The following is a 20,048-nucleotide window of genomic DNA, read 5'->3' as shown; positions in this document are numbered from 1 at the left end:
GACGTTGGTATGCTTCTTCCTTTATCGCAGGATTGTAAGGTGTTTCCTCAGAGGCTTTGTTTGCGCTTGGCGTTTTCTGCTCTGGTTCCTTCTGTGTGTTGTTTTATATCAGGTCATTTTTATTTTTATTTAACTGTAGGTACTTAACCGCGGCATTTTAACTGGTAAGACTGTGGTCTTGGAGAGATAGAGGAGCGAGAGAGAGAGAGAGAGTGGAGAAGAGAGAAGAGAGAGGGGGGGGTTGCTGTCCGTCCAACATTAATCCTCTTTGTTCTGCTCTCATACGTAGTTTTGTATACACCCTAATACCATTTTTATGACATATTTGATAAGATGTTCAGTGTTGCCAGTGTGATACGTACTTGTCTCATGACATGTCCTTAGTACTATTAATATCGTTTCGGTGGTGCCCACATTGCTCTAAGCAAATTGCATGTATCTTTAATTCGTGTTTTTCATAAGAAATAACTGTTTTCAGGTACTTGAAGAATTAAATGTTACTTATGCATATACACTTTGGGTTTGTTAAGGAGCAGAATGATTAATCGTTTTCATTGGTAACGGTCGGGGCAGTCTTCATACGAACCCAGTCAAGAAGCTATTTCTTTCAAAATGAAAGGATTGTCTGCGATTCTCTCTCTCTCTCTCTATCATATGTATACATATATACACACATATATATGTATATCATGTGTGTGTGTGTGTGTGTGTAACTTGAACTTTATCAGGTAATATTTGTCGCTGAAATCCCTTTGGCAAATTGTAGAATGCTCACAGATACTTCGAAAACAGACGCACGTTTAAGCCCGTATCATGTAAAGTATACGTATATATATATATATATATATATATATATATATATATATATATATATAATATATATGTGTGTGTGTGTGTGTGTGTGTGTAGTATATATATATATATATATATAATATATATATATATATATATATATATATATATATATATATATATATATTATTTACATAGCTGATTACCTTTGTCGTAAGTATTTTCTTAATCATTAGTAGTATTAGTAGTTGCAGGTATAGCTTTCATCTTGTTATGAATGCCAGTAGATGGCAAAAATGTGTGGTTGTCGTTTGAACTTGAGAAAGGTGCAGTAATTCTTCCCTTTTTAGGCAAGTGTCGAATGTGCTTTTTTTTCTCAATTATTTGCGGTAAACGCATTGAAGGTGTTTCTTATTAAGATGACTTCTTGTTTCAGCAAAGTATCAAGTGGATATCAAGCGCCATACATTCGCTATGGTGATAGAGACAGTTTTGATACTTTGCTGAAACAAAAAGTTACTGAAAAAATCACCTCCAATGCGTTTACCGCAAGAATTACACACACACACACACACACACACACACACACATTGGACACTTGCCAAAAAAAGGGACTAATTGTAAAGCAAACGATAATTCAGAAATTGAACTTTGGACGAAAAAGTACCACGGACAGTGTTATTTGTTATTGTCAAAAAACAAGGTGCAAACAGTCTTATGCCCAACCCCATTGATAGAAAAATGCAATCAACGTCGATGGAAGCAGAAAATACACTTCACAAGATATGAAAATGATAGCACCGAACAAAAGCGAGAGCAGTAGAGAATTGCAGAGCATGACAGTAAAAGGAAATAGATATGGAAAAACGAACTTAGCAGAGCGTTTTCATGTGTAAGAATAAATATGTGAGCGAAGGGGAATCAACTCTTTGAATTTCCTTAGAGAGAGAGAGAGAGAGAGAGAGAGAGAGAGAGAGAGAGAGAGAGAGAGCGCAGACACGCCTTTGATCTTAGTAGCGCTACATTTCCTCGTTTTCCAACTTATTATATAACTTAATTGCAACTTATATTGCCTTTTAAGGTGGATAGAAATACCCTTCACGACCAGACCCCTGTAAAAGAAGAAAGAAAAAAAGTAGTTAATAAATAATGTTCCTTTTGCAAGACAAAGTTCAGTCAATAATAATTATAATTGAAATGAAAGTCTTCGGAAAAATTATATTTCTTCCAAGTATAAAAATTTCTTTTAAGGTCTTGATTCATGAGAGAACTTTAAAGTAGTTGTGAAAAAATTTAATAATCAAGAAAATGCGTTGGATTCGTTACTCTCATAAATATTTCGTTTATTAATGGTATTGTTATAGTCATTATGGCTAATTTTGAAATGAAAATTATTACTACGTTTATTGTAAATGTTGTGAAAATTACTAGTATCACAGTTATAATAAATAAAATTAAATGAAAATGATAAAAATAACGTAGTGAAACATTTAGGTCGCATGAAGTTATTCATTTGAAAATGAAAGGACTCTCTCTCTCTCTCTCTCTCTCTCTCTCTCTCTCTCTCTCTCAGCACACGTATCCTCTCTAAATTGGATCAGTAGTTAGTTCGTGAAACAAATTTCTGTATCGTCTCGCACCCGACTTATAATCACTTTGCACAGAATGTCTTCAAACGCGAAATTTCATGATTGTATGATCACTGTAACCCAGTGCTGTCATTCTCGTGTCATTACGCAGAAAAGAAGGAGAGGGAGGGAGATACGGGTCCCACGTTCCCAATTGATACTTGAAAATATCAAATCTTTTCATCCGTTACAAAAGAACCTAACGTTTCTTGGTACTCTCACTTTTCGAAAGTTGTCTTCTGATAAACCGCTATTTATTATTTGTCAAAGCAAAATTAGGAGAATAATTTTCAAGGGCAAGAAAAAAGTAGTGGCATTTAGAAAAGGCTCTGGGAAATTATTGCTTTTAATGTAGACCAGGAAAAAATGGAATATTGTTTGTGTCAAAGGTTCACGGGAAAAAATAAAATAACTAATATGCATTTGTTTTCTTATGTATATAGAAGAAATAAATTTGTAAGAGGCATTTAGTAACAGAATGAAGCAGATTATATGTTTCATTAATGTTTAAATTAGGTGATGGCCTTTGGCCCTTAGTGCCAATGATTGAAAAAGATTTAGCACCGTTTTTCGTCTTGGCAAATGTGTATTTAGGTAAGCTGCTTCTAGACTATAAATATGCCAACAATATGTAAACAATTTATTGCTCTAGTTGATGATGCGTTATGAATTCGTGTTCGCTGCTGCTCTTCCATGCATCTTAATACATAACCTAATATTGTTGGTCTAGGCTTTATTGCTCATACTGATTGAAGTGTTGCTTCCTTTGAAACATTTAACATGCGGTTTTCAATGACTTAGGAGTGAAACACAGAACCTTTTCTCTGTTGCTGACTATTCATTCAACTGGTCCTCATAAAGCTAGATTTTGAGGTGAGGAGCGTGGGAAAAAGAGCCTTGAAATCTAATGAAGTTGGAGTTAAACAGACGAACAGAGACCGAATAACACACACTAGGACGTCAGTAGCCACTTGTACATTTCTGGGAAGTTCATGTGAGCCTCAGAAAATGCCTACTTTTGTGATGAAAGGTCGTGTACTAGAAGCCCAGGTGTTATGGGCTCTAGAAACAGTCGAACATTACCTTTGCTTTTTCAGTAAAAATTTCAACCAAATGTTTCCCTGAATCACAGAAGCAAAACGGTTTTCAAGGACAAAACTAAATGTACTTTTATACCAAGTTTTGGGTTGGCACCATATTTTTATAACAAAGGCTCAGTAGAAGATCAGTAGATGACCATATTTGTCAATAAAAAAAATTCATATGTGATGCCTCAGATGTAGCAAAGCTGTATAAAATAGAGTTGGATTAGAGAGAAAACAGATGTTTGAGTACATTTCTGAAGGACAGATATCTTGAAGTGCTTGGTATCCAAACCGGTTGAATGATTTGCCCTGAAAAGTCTTGTTTCCAGGTATCGTTTCTCTTTGAGTTCACAATGTTGCAGCGCTTGCTCCAGAAAAAGTAGTTGATAATTCCAGAAACTCTTTGGAAATCTGCTGTTGCCTGCATATTAAAAGCTATTAATTTCAATGAAGTTGATCAATTTTAAGTGGCATTTGACCTTACAACTATAAAACTTAACGGCCTTTTTTCTTGAAGCATTTTTGCGTTGAATTGGACGGGAAAAATGGCAGTACAATCTGAGAAATGTCCGATAATTTTTCTTTAGATTTATGAAATGTTTGATAAAATTATTGACTGTTCTAAGTGTTATGTAACCTCTTTGTATGGCTGCGTTTACACCAAGCTGATTCTCTTGGTGTAAACGGTTACATTGAAATTAGTGTAGTGAATCAAGACAAATCATGAATCGCGTTGATTCTTCATGAATTGAATCGATTCGATTCGCGTGGTGTAAACGTAGTCTTAACTTTCTGCTACAGAGAATGTGGTTTAAGAGAGTCTTGTGATCAGTTTCTACAAAATTAAGCTTGTTAATTAAGGTTAAAGAGGGAACTGGCAATGACCCCCCCTCTCTCTCTCTCTCTCTCTCTCTCTCTCTCTCTCTCTCTCTCTCTCTGAATACGCAAATTAATTTCCCATTTCACCTGTTTCCTTTGTCCTCTTAGTCGTTTCGTAGATTTTTTCCTGAAATGAAATAGCACTCAGATTCAGTCTTTGATCTTCATTCTTTTCATCCCACTTCTTTTTCTAGTCATTCCTCTACCCGGTTTTGTCCACCTCTCCTAATCGTGCCATCCACTTAGGCACTTTTCTCAGCTTCGTTCGGATCCAGGTTCACTTTAAGGATTTTTAATTTTTTTTTGTTTTAATGAGGAAGAAGGAGAGAGGGAAAGAAAGAAAGGCGCTGTTTTGAAAAGCCTCGAGATAGCGAAAATACTTTCAGCGCATCTTTGAACTTTAATCAGCGGCAAGTGGAGAGGAGTGTGCCTTACGGAGGCTGTAAAGTGATAAGTCTTGTTTTACATTAAACGTCACAGCTCATCCGGCTTCCGCCTTCTCCCCCTCCCATCTCCCTCTCCTCCATCCTCCATCCCCTCTTCTCAAATTCTTTCACTTGTTATACTCCATCTCCTCGCTGCCTTCATCATTCCCCTAAGGCGATCGCTCTTTGAAGATGCTGATGTTTGATGTTCATGCGTTTGTAGCTGGGTGATTTTTTTTTTTCTTTTTTGCAAATGCGTATATGTCTCTGGAAACCGCACGCACATACGCATAGAGAGAGAGAGAGAGAGAGAGAGAGAGAGAGAGAGAGAGAGAGAGAGAGAGAGATTACTTTTCTTTGTGTGGCGTTTTCACTGGGGTTATAATTTGTCTATTGCCGAATACTTTCAGGATCCAAGCGCTGTAAACATTCTTCGTTTGCTTGTGTTATAACGCCAGTTTTAGTAGCCAAAGGCATAAATCAGTCAATCAGTTGCTTGTGGCTGCAAATGTTTCTGTTTTTGGGTGTATGATGTTGCTGCTCTTTAAGAACGTTGAGAGAGAGAGAGAGAGAGAGAGAGAGAGAGAGAGAGAGAGAGAGAGAGAGAGAGAGAGAATATCCTTGACTCTTTTACTACGGGCAATTTTCGCAAGTCGACAAAATTATATCGTCCATCCATGTGGGTGTGTTTTGTATGCATGCAGAAATTCTGCTAACTAGAAGTAATTCCGTAAATTACCTCTAGTTAGTTTCAAGTGCTGGAGCTTGGAAGACACGAAATAAAACTGATGACACAGACAAATACCTTTAATAATGTAAATTCTCGCAGCCTTTGGAGTAAATGGACATTTGAAGTCTCAAGAAAATATATGAAAAAAAAAATAGTACTTCATATTCGCTTAGATACGCTGCTGACGTTTCAAGCAATTTTGACAGCTTCGTCTTGAATTTTCATTCATTTTAAGTTGTAATAATAATAATAATAATAATAATAATAATAATAATAATAATAATAATAATAATAATAATAATAATAATAATAATAATAATTGCTATGCACTGCTTGTCATGTCCAAAAATTGCCTTGATTACGTAACGTTTTGGAAATTTCCAGGAAAATTCATACCTAAAAGTATTTCCAGATTTCCAGTATTTTGAATGGATTTGTATTTAGAAAAAAAAACTCCACCATTATGAAATTTCGCTGTGCTTTCATATTTATGTAGCATAATACTAGCACACTGAACTTTACCCTTTAACTTTATTGACAAGGCTTCATGGAGCTGATGTATTAAACACTCGTGCTAAGCCTATTTGCTGTATCCTTTTCGGTGGTCGGGGATGCACGAGAATGTTTGTTATCAAATTGCGTCCAAATATGGAGGAATTTATTGGTACGGCGGAAACAGAATTTTAATACCCTAGCAGATAAAAATATATTTACATTGTTACATGAACCAAATTTTAGTAAATATTAGGTTTCCCATATTTTGTTTTTGTTAATTGTAATTTCTTTATTTCAGATATTCATTTTGGGGTCTAACATTTATTTGTTCGAGAAAGAATATTGTTTTCTTTGATGAATGCTTTGCATCGAAGTAAAAGTAAAGTAAAAGTAGAGTAACGTTGCCTTTGCTAATAAGTTTACTCTTCGAGGTACTTTCACATATTCCTTAGTGTATGGTGATTTATGTTCACAATTGTTGTACTTAGTAAAATTTCCTAAGCATAGATATTATTTCAATTAGGCCATTGGCTGTATAGGTAGATACCCTCTTAAGCCACCTGGTAATCAGAAATCTTCAAATAGCTTGACTGGGTAATTCTCTTCCACTTTAGTGCCAGCCTCTGAATTCTGTAATTCCCATATTTTTTCCTTAGCCATTACAATTTTCTTTTACATTTGTTTTTTTTATCAAACCCAGGTAGGTAAATGCATTTTATTGCGTATTCTATCGGCGCCTCTAATAGATTAAGGTGTCATTATTATACTAATGATGAATAAAAGCGTTTACAAGCTGCATACACCCGCTACGGCATAGATGTTTCACCCAACTCCCTTATACACGCCTACACACTGACACACACACACACACACACCTATTCAGTGCTTAAGACAGTGAAAAGAGAGAGTTAGAGTAGTTGGACAGCCAAGCGAAGAGATCCAGAACAAAAAATACAGGTTACTCAGTTACGATTTTCTTTAAAATCCCTACGCCTCAATGGTTTGAAAATATTGCTAAAGAACATGGAATGGGACATGAAATTTAGGCCAAAGCCCAAGTGCTGGGACCTATGAGGCTATTCAGAAAATTGGGAGAAAATGAGAGAAAATGTTTCCAGGGTGTAACAGAAAGAAAACCTCGAAGTTACACTATGAAGCAATTGTTAGGAGAGGTTGGAAAGTAAGATGGAAGCGAGAGAATATGAATGGGGGTCCAGTAAAAGGAATGAAAAGGGTTTCAGTTCAGGGCCGAAGGGACGCTGCAAAGAACCTCAAGTAATGCCTACATTGCATAGAGTAAGGTGCACTGATGACACTACTCCCTAATGTGGTTACAAAACAACAGACAAGCAAACAGACCATCAAACCGAACAAAAAGACAAATGATCTCCCTCTTTGTCGGAGGTAATAACGGAGAAAGAAAGGTATCTGAAAATAACGCATATCAGCGCTAACTTCAGTTACAATTGTAAGAGAGCGCGTTGACCGTGCCTGCCGTGCCGTCAGGTGGATTAGATGTGAACCTTTGTTTCTGGGGCATTTGCTTCCTGCAGAAGGCTGCCTTGTACTTCGCATGCGCTATCTGCCACCACTTCGTCCCTTGTTAGTTCAGGGATGTTTGAAATGTATATTAAGTCTCAGAATTACAGTCAGTGAAGATTCACAGTAAAGTGAAATCAGTAATTCTGCAGATTATAGTTGAAGCTAAAATTATTTTATTGTGATGAAACAAAGGAATCTTCATTGTTTTATATATATATATATATATATATATATATATATATATATATATATATATATCTATATCTATATATATATATAGATATAGATATATATATATATATATATATATATATATATATATATATCTATATATATACATACATAGAAGTTTGAGGTATTTATTGTGAATGATATGGAATTGAATTTGTCTAAGACTAATGTTGGTATAAATTTGAATTTTTGAAGTAAAGTTTTCATTATTTTATGCCTACCATTATTCATCATCATTAGGTATTTATTGTTAATTTCTTGGTGTTTAAGATTCGCTATACCATATAGATTAAAGATCAGTTGAATTACTTTATTCTTCCAAATGTTCTGGGCCAGGATTGGACCTTATGACCTAAGGATTGGTGTTTTTTTTTCTGTTAGGTAGGGGTTGAAATGCAGGTAAGTGCTCCACCCCTTCCTACTCATGTGCTGGTTAGTGGTCCATTTATCAAGTCTCCATTCCGTTGGCAAAATCCAAAGGCAAGTCTGTTCTTGCATCTGCTTGCATCTATCACACAAACGCGCGCACACACACTTTGTCGTGCTAGAAGTGTAAACTGTAAATATATAGACTTATGCGACTCAGAGATTAGTTATTACGAAAGGCTGTATCATAATCATGAACCTAGATCTTTTGGACAATAAATTGTTGCACAAGTTGCACATGCTCAAAAGCTGTAACAGGACCGTGAATTAAGGTCATTTGAAAAATTTCGCTAACAGGAAGGAGAAAGTTTTTGTTTGGGCCATAACTTTGCACTGCAGGAATTGCAGAACCCCAGGCATGACACAAGTTAGTAAAAACAAGTGAGTGTGACGTGACCTCGCCCCAAGTTCATTTCGACTATTTCGAGGTAATGGAGGAATTGTTATCTCTGCTTAATCTGTAATGCAGGAAATCTAAAAGCTCATATTTTACTTAAATGGTAAACTTCGATACGGCATGTTTCAAACGTAAGTAAAAGCAGTATGAATTATTTAGAATATTCAGTTGACACAAAGAGACGGTTTGTCATACAAGATGTAAACATCCAGGGTATTGATTTATGCTCATGCTTGCTTATTCAAAAACATGGTAATAAATTTGTCACTGATGTTCATTTATTTGAAATGGAAAATGTTTGATTTGTGACCTGCCTGTGTATGCATGCACCCAGGCAAACGAATAGCATAAGCCACGTGTTAGCTTTGGTGACTGTCACTTAGAATTTTATGACCAGGGATTCACATATACGTAGGCCTGCGATCTTTAAAAACTGTTAAACTAAGACTAGTTCCCGTCTCGCTTCGTCTGTTCTTGTAACATTACAATATCGGAAAGGCCTCATGAGAAACTTAAATTCTGCCCAGGAAACCTGATTATCCTACGCCCAGTATGAGTCATCATTTCAATTATGACGTGTCACATGATAACAAGACTCTCTCTCTCCTCTCTCTCTCTCTCTCTCTCTCTCTCTCTCTCTCTCTCTCTCTCTCTCTCCTGATATCCAATGAAAGAAATAGTTTAAGTCGGTCATGAAAATCAAATACATAAAAATCAGTAGTACACACGGCTAGTCTCATCTGCTGGTCTTGCTTTTGTCATAATTGACTGTAGTTTTATTCAAGTTAATCTTATTCACTCTGAAGGTATTAGAAATTTATCGGTTTGCTGAAGAAATTGGTGACCTGTTTTATCAGTATCACCTGTCGCCCAAGAATTTTAGAACCTTAAGCTACGGAAGGAAACTGTTTATGAAGCCCGAGAGTACAAAAGCAAGATAAAATTAGCGGTTAATACCTGAACACTCTACTCTTATAAAATTGTCACAGCGTTTCAAACATCAATTTTTGTGTGTCCATTTTGAAAGTTGATTTTTAAACTATTCACTGTTTCATATTTCTAGAAGGATTTGCAGTAACAAATAACTAAGTTGTAAAGTTATATTATATATTTTTTAAATAAAGGTATATGTAGAACTTCACAGAAAATATTCGTTAATCAATAATTATTGAGAGAGTGCCGAGCTATCCGAATTGCGTCATAGATTTACCTTTACTTTTCGTCTTAAGGCCCGTCCACACTATACTCGGTTTTTTTCCATCTGTCCATCCGCCTGTGGTGTTTTTACATGGTAACACTGCGTCCCGGGCTTTAAATAGTTACGCTATGTGTAAGTTTTAGGTAAATAAAAGGATATCTGGGTGTACATTTGCAACTGAAAAGTGTTTTAATAATTTACTGTATGCGAATTACACCGTTAATATTCGAAATGGGATATTATTTAACGCCCGGAACGCAGTGTTACCATGCGCAAACACCACAGCAAGTGGACAGAGGGAAAAAAACAGAGTATAGGAAACAGTTTGCAAACAGTGTTTCCTGTCCAGACCTCAGTCGTCGTCAGTATACTTGTCGGTGCAGTAGCCTCTGTATTCCACTTGGCTATTTTAATGCTCTCGAGGAGGGATAAGAGAAAGAAAAAGCCTATCTTTGATGACGGGGAAATTCAATTAGTCTTCTTTTCTTTTCCCTTTTCTTTAACGGTGTCCGATAAATACCATTTATAGGGAGGAATAAGGATTCAATGATGCTTGCTTTTTTCTTCAAAATCTTAATAATACATTTGATTGGGAGGTAATTTATTCACATCGGCCTATTGGCTCCATCTTCCCCCCAACCTCCGACCCCCAAGCATCCCAGGATGCACCGACCTTCCTTTACCACCCTCTATCGCATGAAAGCAGCAATAGATAGATATAACGATTTTTTCAAAAATTTCCCTCACCAACGAAGCCTAAATATGTTCTCAAGAGATTTTCTGCTCAGAATAACTTTTTCTTTCATTTTCCACTATATTTGCGTAAACTCGTGTTACGCCCTGTATAGACACATACACATACATGCATACACACACATACATATATACACATACATACATATAATGTACATGTGTATATATACATATATGCATGTATACATATGCATATTATAAACATATACATACATTATAAATGTGTATGTATACATATACACACAGAAACACTAAATTTTTTCCATTCTGGATGGGAAACAAATATTCGGTAAAAATTGTTTGCAAACAATGTTTCCTAATGTGGACAGTCCTTTAGTCTTAGCACTTGACGCAGGTGGTATGAATACCCAATTAGCCTCTTTTTTTTTTTAATGACCTTGGGATATTTCCTTTTCTTTCTCCTCTGGTAAACTTTTTTTCTTCCTATTCCTTGCAGACATTCAAGACAGTTTTCTTTCTTTCTTTTGTTGAATTCCAGTGAGACGAGATTTCTGTCTTTCATTCTTGCTACTGATATAACGGTTATCTTTCCTGTCTTTTGTGCCTCGTTGTATTGAATCTTTTCTTTTTTCTTCCGTTTCTTTTCCCTTCATTCCCTGTAAAAGTGAGAAATTTCTCTCTTTTCCTTCCTTTTCACAGGTGTCATAATTATCTCCGAAGCTCGAAAGTTCATTTCTATTCCACTTAACCGATATTCCTATCCAATTCGATACTTCTAAACTTGGTAGATGCTGTTTTTGCCGTCCCTGGAGGAGAGATATTGCTTGTCTTAATTAGCCGTACGAGAATTTGTGAAACTGGTTTTATACACATCCTGTATTTTATCTCACGAAATCCGCTTTATTTCTTCCTTTACTTTTCGTGATGATGTTTACCCCTATATATATATATATATATATATATATATATAAGTTATATAATATATATATATTATTATATATATATATATGTGTGTGTGTGTGTGTGTGTGTGTGTGTATGTATGTGTGTATGTATGTATGTATATATTATATTATATGTATCATATATATGCATTATATATATACATACACAAACAAGCAAACAACATTTAACATGTAATGTGACTATATATATATATAGAATATATAGATATATATATATATATATATATATATATATATATACGCATATGTATGTGTTTGTGTTTGTATTTAAATATATATTTATGTGTATATATACATGTATATGATACATTATATACGAGTATATATATATATATTATATATATATATATATATATATATTATATATATATATATATATATATATATATATATATAATATATTATTATATGAAAGAATTAATTTCTCCCTTGAATCATATGCTTCTGTAACCATTCACCATTCCCCGGACCCATGAGATATTAAATGTCAGTCCCTCTTATCTTAAAACGACGTAAGTGCAATCTCATCTGATGTAGGGGAGACCGGGCCTAGTTGGCTACAAGGGTAAGTTGGCACACTCAAAATAACTTTTAAAGTTTACCAATAGATGACTCTAATTCATATACTGTGTAACTGCCACGTGGTTCCTCAGTTATCAGCAAAATTCTATAGAGATAGAACGTAGGAGCTCGAATTTATGAGACAAATTTTGATTTTGATGGTAGTAAGTACTTTTTTTTATCTTTCTGTTATTTTCTGTAACATCTATGCATTCATGAAAGATTATTTTTCAGCTATAGCATAGTTTTCCTTATGGTTTAAAGATTCTATACCATTAAAATTAATAATTCAAGGCTTCTTGGTATGGACCGGTAAGTGTTTTTGTACGAAATGGTATGGATGGGGCAAGTTGGCTCAAAACAAGAGGGGCAAGTTGGCACTTGTGCAGACTTGCCTCACGTTATTTGATAACAATAGTAAGCCTATTTATTTATATCATTTACGTTTTGCTTCTGAATTTTTGGAAGGATAATGAGATTAGTGTCCTATCAATTCCTCCAAATTGCTCTCACAAGTTGCGGCCCCTGGATGTTAGTGTTTATAGACCTCTGAAGAAATGCGTTAACAGGGCATGTGATTCGTGGATGACTTGTAATCCAGGATGAAGTATGCCCATCTGTGACATTCCTGGTAATGTTTCCTCGGCTTTACCTCTAGCAGTCACTTATTCTGATGTTTTCAATGGGTTTAGGGTTGCTGGAATTTCACCTCTGAATACAGACTATTTCAAGATTTTGATTTTACGGGTGCGGTTATGTAACAGATCGAGAGATGTCCGAAAAGACACATGGGCTTCAGATCAGTCATCAGCGTGATACAGAGTTTAAGAACTGCTCCTGCTGATTCAGAAGAAAGCTCAGCTGAAGACAGCCTATGTTTGGTAAGCCAGGAGAGGTGTGGGCCAAGTGCAGGGCATGTAACATGTGGGAACATGAAGACTACTGATGAAGATTTATTTGACACCTGCCATAATTAAAACTAAATGATGATCTGAAGTGATACTAATGCCTTATATTTTGTATTTTGGAAATTCAAGGGGTATTTTTGCTATTTGATTTACATGCAATGTAGTAATTTTCTTTTAATCATCAGTGTGCCAACTTACCCCATAATGTGTGCCAACTTACCTCGTATACGGGGCAAGTTGGCACGAAAAAGTAATTTTTTCCTAAAGCTTATTGTTACCTTATGTTGAAAGCAAACAACAATTATTTTGCTCTGCGATAAAGACGAATGTTAATTTTTTTCAATGATGGTAAGAATATTGTAAAAATGTTTGTTTTATATTCGCAATAACCAAAATTGTAAAAAGTGTGCCAACTAGCCCCGGTTTCCCCTAATCGTATTCGACCATTGCACCAGTTTTTTATTAATATGTCAGAATCCGGAGTTTTTGAACTAAAAAAAAAAAAACATATTACAGACCAGTGGCTCTCAACTCGGTTCACGTCATGGACCACCAGCTCAATAAAATAGATATTGTGGACTCATTCCTTTTTGAGTAACGATAAGTAAAGCAGAGATGATAAACATTTTGGAATAGAATATATTTCTTACACAAAAATTACAACTTGTAAATTGTTATTATATTTTTTAATTAGAAAAATACAACAAAGTGAATGGTCACTATTATTTATCTGGACAAAATTGTTCTCATTGCATTTCGGTAGTTTTAAAAAATGTATGTACCAGTGTATTACCAAATATACTTTGACTTCCTAAGGAACATCCGAATTGTCACCTTAAACCACTAGCGTTACATGGACCATCGGTTAGGCACCATTGTTCAGACTTCAATTACTTTTAATTTTGATTTACTGCAGTAAAGAATTCTTGTATATGTATCTATTTATTTATTATATGTTTGTATTTCTTGCTGAATACGGAAACTGGATGTCTTTTTCACTTACTCCCTGACATATCTAACTCAGTATCCTCATTCCCTTTTGCTCCGTAGGGGGTTAGTGCCGTCAGTGCACTCTCATGTGGTGCACTGTAGGCATTACTGGTTCTTTGCAGCGTGCCTTCGGCCCCTAGCTTACACCTCTTTCATTACTTTTACTGTACCTACTGTACTTCCTTTCATATTCTCTTTCTTTCATCTTACTTTCCACCCTCGCCTAACAATTGATTTATAGTGCAACTGCGAGGTTTTCCTTCGGTTACACCTTTCAAACCTATTACTCTCAATTTCCGTTTCAGTGGTAAATGACCTCATAGGTCCCAGCACTTGGCCTTTGACTTAAATACTACTCAACTCAATTCAAATTTTGCCTCCTCTCTGCTCAGTTTGTTTTGCTCTCTTTTTATTATGTGTTCCATGTATTGCATTCTTTAGCATTTCGAGGTGAGTTTTTTTAACGTTTTTGTTTCGTGATTTTCTGTGAATGTGAAGATTTGAAAATTATTTAACCCCTGAAAATAGTTGTCCCTTTGGCACATGTTCAGATTTTCCTGTTTTATAGTTTCCCTATTTTTTAAATAAAGTTTGTGGTTAATTTTACCAATTAAATTTTACACGTTAAAAAAAGTAAGTAATTTATAATGTTAAAAGCGTCGTAATGTGAATGGAAAATTTGTTTAAACAATGCATTGCTTCTATGTATGCAAATATATTATTAGATAAACTCGTGCTTCCATATATGTACATAGTAAATTTATGATCCCTTTACCTCTCTAAGCTTGTGCGATTGGTACATAAATAATGAATGTGTATGCATGCGAGTTGGTCTCGAGTTTACTTTCGTTTTGAGATCGTTCTGGTTCCAAATCTTTTCATGATCAGCAGGTATATATGTCAGAAGCCCATTCAGGAAAGCGTGAAATATGTCATAATTTCTAACGAAGCATTGGACTGATTGTGAAGTTTGATACTGGTTTTTATTGACGTGGAAACGTTCTGTGAATATTATGTTCGAGTTAATCATCTGCAGGTTTTTCCGCCTAAGTCACTAAAGAATGTTGATTGATTGATGTTTTTGTTTTTCGTGCTTGACGTAAGTGTTACTACCCGTTTACTAGCATAAAATTCTTGCCATTGTTTAGAAGCCGTGAAGCATTGCGGTATTTTATGAGCAGAATCGCTGTTGGTTTCAAGGTAATTCTCTTAAAAAAGTGAAAAAGCCCTTTAAGCGACATATTAAAGCAGAATCATTATCGCAACTTGGTCATTTCTTTAAAAGATGCGTTTGCAGGGTGCTAGGGCTTTGAAAAAAAAGAAAAGAAAAGAAAATCCTCCTCTGGACCTTGGATTCCAACTTTTATGATCTTGGATATTCCAGACCTTACAAACTTTCCACCTGTTTTTCAGGTTTGCTTATTCTTTTGGTACTTTTGACATTCAACGTTTTGGGAATCTACTATGAATACCTGTGACTTTCGAGATCGTTTATTCTTACATAACATTGTTATACATACATTTGCATATGCTGGTATCTGTGTGCTTGTGTGTCCGTGCTGATGTGTAAAAATATTCAGCTCGGAATGACATCCTTCAATTTTCAAGACTGGTATAATCACTGCAACAGAGCATTAGGCGTACGACAACCTCATTCCCTTTTGCATGTTTTTTTTTTTCCCACAAATTTCGTTGGCTGTGTACCCATGACAATAAAGCCGTCAGGAATAGGGTTGGTCAAAGTGATGCCGCTACTTGAAATGTATGAAATATTATTTACAAAGTCTTCTTTCACGCGGTCAAATTTCCTTACTCGGTTGTAGACACCTCCAAAGGATTCTAGACGCAAAGTTTACCGGCCTTTGACTATTGTTATTAAACGAGTTATAAGGATATTGCTAGATGCTTTTGATGGGTGACCGTAAAGGCTCTGCGTTTGTATGACCATTTATCATTTATGAGGTATTTTTGTATTTATGTATTTATGTACTTTACATAAACATATTTGTTGAAAGTGATAGTTCATACAAAATAGCTCGACTAAGTTCGGATGCTAGTTCCTTAGCTGTTTGTTAGTTTCGTGATTAAGAATAGAGAATTTGTAGTTTTCATAAATTTATTGACAGAATGAGCAAAGTCCATTGTGTCACCTGGTCCTCTATACTTTTCCTACAAATATAGGTTTCCACTTCATGTTCGGTTTGTTGGCTTGTCTCTGCACTTTTCATAAACAGAGGATCTGGACTAAATTTACTTCGGGTTTCTTAGAAAATTAACGTAAGGATGAATTTTAGATTTCCAACTGATGTATATTGCTTGCGTTTCTAACTCCATTCTTGCGTTCTGAGGAAGAATATAAAATGCAGAAACAAGTGAATAAGGGAATGGGGAGAGTTTCCAACAAGTTCAGCATATAAAAAACGCGTGTGAAGAACTTTGTATCGTCCAGAAACCCTCTTTTCGTGGGTAGTAATAATTAGAGACAGCGCATTTGAGTAAGCAACTGAATATCTTAAGGCTCAAATTACCCCCGTATTTACGAAAATGTCTGGAAAGCAAAATTTAATCTTTTACCGCTCGTTCTTGATTACTCGCAAATGGTCAGAGCTGATTGTTAATGTCGACAGGAAATTGTGATGGAGATATGATGTATGATTGTATGTGTACGTATATGTTTATGTATTTACAGAATTATATAATGTATTTTAGGATTTGTATGACTATGATCCTCATCCTCAATAAGATAGAGAGGAAAACAAAACCTGTTAAAACACTTAGAGATGAAAAAGCTAGTTTTAGAAAAGTGACCGGCCTTGTACAGATCAAGTATTTGTGTGGAGACAGTTTGTTCAGCAGTATATGGATTTAAGAAATTCCATTGACAGTGTCCTCAGAAAGATTTAAAAAAAGGGCAAATAAATCTATAGGCAGATTGAATAAGATTTGGTAATGTAATAGAATTACGTTGCATTTGAAAGTTAGAGTGTATATTAGTCCAGTACGAAATATAGCGATGTACAGACAAGAGTACCTATATGACAATGAAAACAACAAAGATTTGACCGGTTTGAGAATAAAAGAAAATCCCGAAGTTGGGGAGCGATATCAGTGTACCTTACGTGGTGCACTGTAGGCATTACTTAAGAGGTAATACAAAGTCCCCTCAGCTCCTAGCTGCAACCCCTTTCATTCCTTTTAATGTTCCTCCATTCCTATTCTCTTCCTTCCATCCATCGTACTTTCCACCCTTTCCTAACAATGTTGCAAAGTTTAACTGTTAGGTTTTCTTCCTGTTATACACCTTTAAGCCTTTTTACTCTCAACTTCCCTTTCAGTGCTGAATGACCTTATGGGTCCCAGCGCTTGGCATTTGACCTTAATTTCATATTCTTTCCCTTTCCAAAATTAAAAACGTTTAAAAGAATAACAAAAATTCCGTATCCAGATGAGATCATCAAGGGGTGAATGAGACAGCTTTGAGCACGTCCCTCGCACCTCCTCAGGGAAAATAGTACGTGATGTTGCCAGCTTGAATCTCTGGATAACGGGAGATTTGAAAGATGCAACTTTACTTCAGTGTGAAGCTGTGGAGACGGGAGGCTGGAGAGGAATTTAGATTTGTGGAAAAGAGAGCACAGAAAGGATGAGAGTGTCGGAATTCCTCAGAGGCCTTTGCGTCGCACGCGTATAGGGCGATGATAAAGAAGAGGCATTATGCCTTCATTTATACACACACACACACAATATATATATATATATATATATATATATATATATATATATATATATATATAACAGAAAACGTTGGCGCAAGCGGGCCACAGCATATGGAAGGACAGAGTGACAAGGAGATAGCCGGTCATCAGGTGATAGAACATTTATTGCCGTCGCGTGTCGTAACACATTGTTACATCATCAAGGCTAAAAGAGAAACAACACAAATTAAAAATACATGAAATATAACTTTGACTTCAAGTCTCAACAAATATACAAAAAACATACATAAAACGAAAGCAATTTAAAAAGCACCTGCTAGACTAAAAAGTTGAAGAATGAGTGATTCGGAGAGAAAGGAGAAGCAGCGAAGAAAGCCGATTCAACCCAGATACAACTATAACTGATTCACTTAAGGTAGATTTGCGGATGAGCCTTATTCTTACTAGACGTTTGTTTGGTGGCCGCTGATTGGCTGGTACCGGGAGGTAGGCAGCTCCCAGCCAATCAGCGGCCGCCAAACTAACGTCTCGTAGGCATAGGGATCACCCAAGAATCTACCTTAAGTGAACCAGTTATAGTTGTACAGAGGAGGTGTGCGAGTTCAACTTGGGCTCTAACTGCTTAATGAATAACGACTCTAAAATAAGCAGTTCGTGTAAACGGCTTGTTTGGCCCAAGACAGAGAAGTCAGTCTTATTGATGGTGGTTTTACAAATTTTTGCATGATTTCTGATATTAGAAAATTCTGGATTGGACACTCTGCAGCCAGTACGATGACTGACACCATTATGTGAATCAGCTCTGACTTTTAGCAATAGTTAAGTCGAACCCACGTAAGTCCCCAAATCACATCTGGGGCAAGTATATTTATATACGACTGAAGATTGCAATATTGGACAGAGCCTGTCTTTGAATTTGAACAGTGATCCTATTGTAGGTTTTTTTTAATTAGTATAACTAGCAAAATATTAAAGTGTTCATCAATTGCAGACTTGAGATTCCTTCTAAATTTGTCGTATTGGATGTGTGGAATACTGGCATATAGTCTTTCGTGGAACAGTGCTTATGGAAGGAGAATTCGATAGTTTTTTATTTAGAAAATTCTTGCAATGTTTGAAGAAAACATGTGATAACTGGTTTCCCTCACATGTTTTCTTCAAACATTGCAAGAATTTTCTAAATAAACTATCGAACTCCCCTTCCATAAGCACTGTTCCACGAAAGAAACTATATGCCAATATTCCATACATCCAATACGACAAATTTAGAAGGAATCTCAAGTCTGCAATTGATAAACACTTTAATATGTTGCTAGTTATACTAATTAAAAAAAAAACCTACAATAGGATCACTGTTCAAATTCAAAGACAGGCTCTGTCCAATATTGCAATCTTCAGTCGTATATAAATATACTTGCCCCAGATGTGATTTGGGGACTTACGTGGGTTCGACTAAACTATTGCTAAAAGTCAGAGCTGATTCACATAATGGTGTCAGTCATCGTCCAATCCAGAATTTTCTAATATCAGAAATCATGCAAAAATTTGTAAAACCACCATCAATAAGACTGACTTCTCTGTCTTGGGCCAAACAAGCCGTTTACACGAACTGCTTATTTTAGAGTCGTTATTCATTAAGCAGTTAGTGCCCAAGTTGAACTCGCACACCTCCTTTGTACAGTTGTATCTCGGTTGAACCGGCTTTCTTCGCGGCTTTCCCCTTCTCTCCGAATCATTCAGTCTTCAACTTTTTAGTCTAGCTGGTGCTTTTTAAATTGCTTTCATTTTATGTATGTTTTTTGTATATTTGTTGAGACTTAAAGTCAGAGGTATATTTTATGTATTTTTGATTTGTGTTCTTTGTCTTATAGCCTTGATGATGTAACTATGTGTTACGAAACGCGTCAGCAATATATAAGTATATATATATATATATATATATATATATATATATATATATATATATATATATATGCTTGTAATAACGTATTTCCATTCATCGCAACTTTGTACTATTGTTTGAATGAGGTGAGTCAGTCATTCAGTGATTATATCTTCCTTCCTTAAAATACGTATTAATAATAACTTGGGCTCTTTTACTTCCAGGTGAGTGAGTAGTTTGCTCCCGGCGTGGTGTAGCGTCCTGTGAAAACGTGAGTTGATGGAATTTCTTTTGTCGTCTATTTTTTCCTCTATAAAAAGGAGTTCTATTAATGTGACATTAGCAAAGTTTCGGGATGTGAAGGGAGTTTATATATATATATATATATATATATATATATGTATATATATATATATATATATATATATATATATATATATATATATTATAACTTGGTTTATATTGGAGAAGCATCTAGCACGCTC

General features: G+C 35.4%; 1 protein-coding gene across 1 annotated transcript in view; it reads left to right on the top strand.

The window, feature by feature from the left end:
- LOC135222411 (uncharacterized) overlaps positions 1 to 16,834 on the top strand; it is a 440,725-nt gene extending 423,891 nt beyond the window's left edge. The window contains exon 4 of the mRNA XM_064260498.1: positions 16,709 to 16,834. Within this exon, the coding sequence (XP_064116568.1) occupies positions 16,709 to 16,834 (126 nt within the window). The remainder of the gene's footprint in view (positions 1 to 16,708) is intronic.
- Positions 16,835 to 20,048: the final 3,214 nt, after the last annotated feature.

Source organism: Macrobrachium nipponense, chromosome 3 (genome assembly GCF_015104395.2).
Source record: "Macrobrachium nipponense isolate FS-2020 chromosome 3, ASM1510439v2, whole genome shotgun sequence".
NCBI lineage: Eukaryota > Metazoa > Arthropoda > Malacostraca > Decapoda > Palaemonidae > Macrobrachium > Macrobrachium nipponense.
This window is presented reverse-complemented; position numbering and strand designations above follow the sequence as displayed.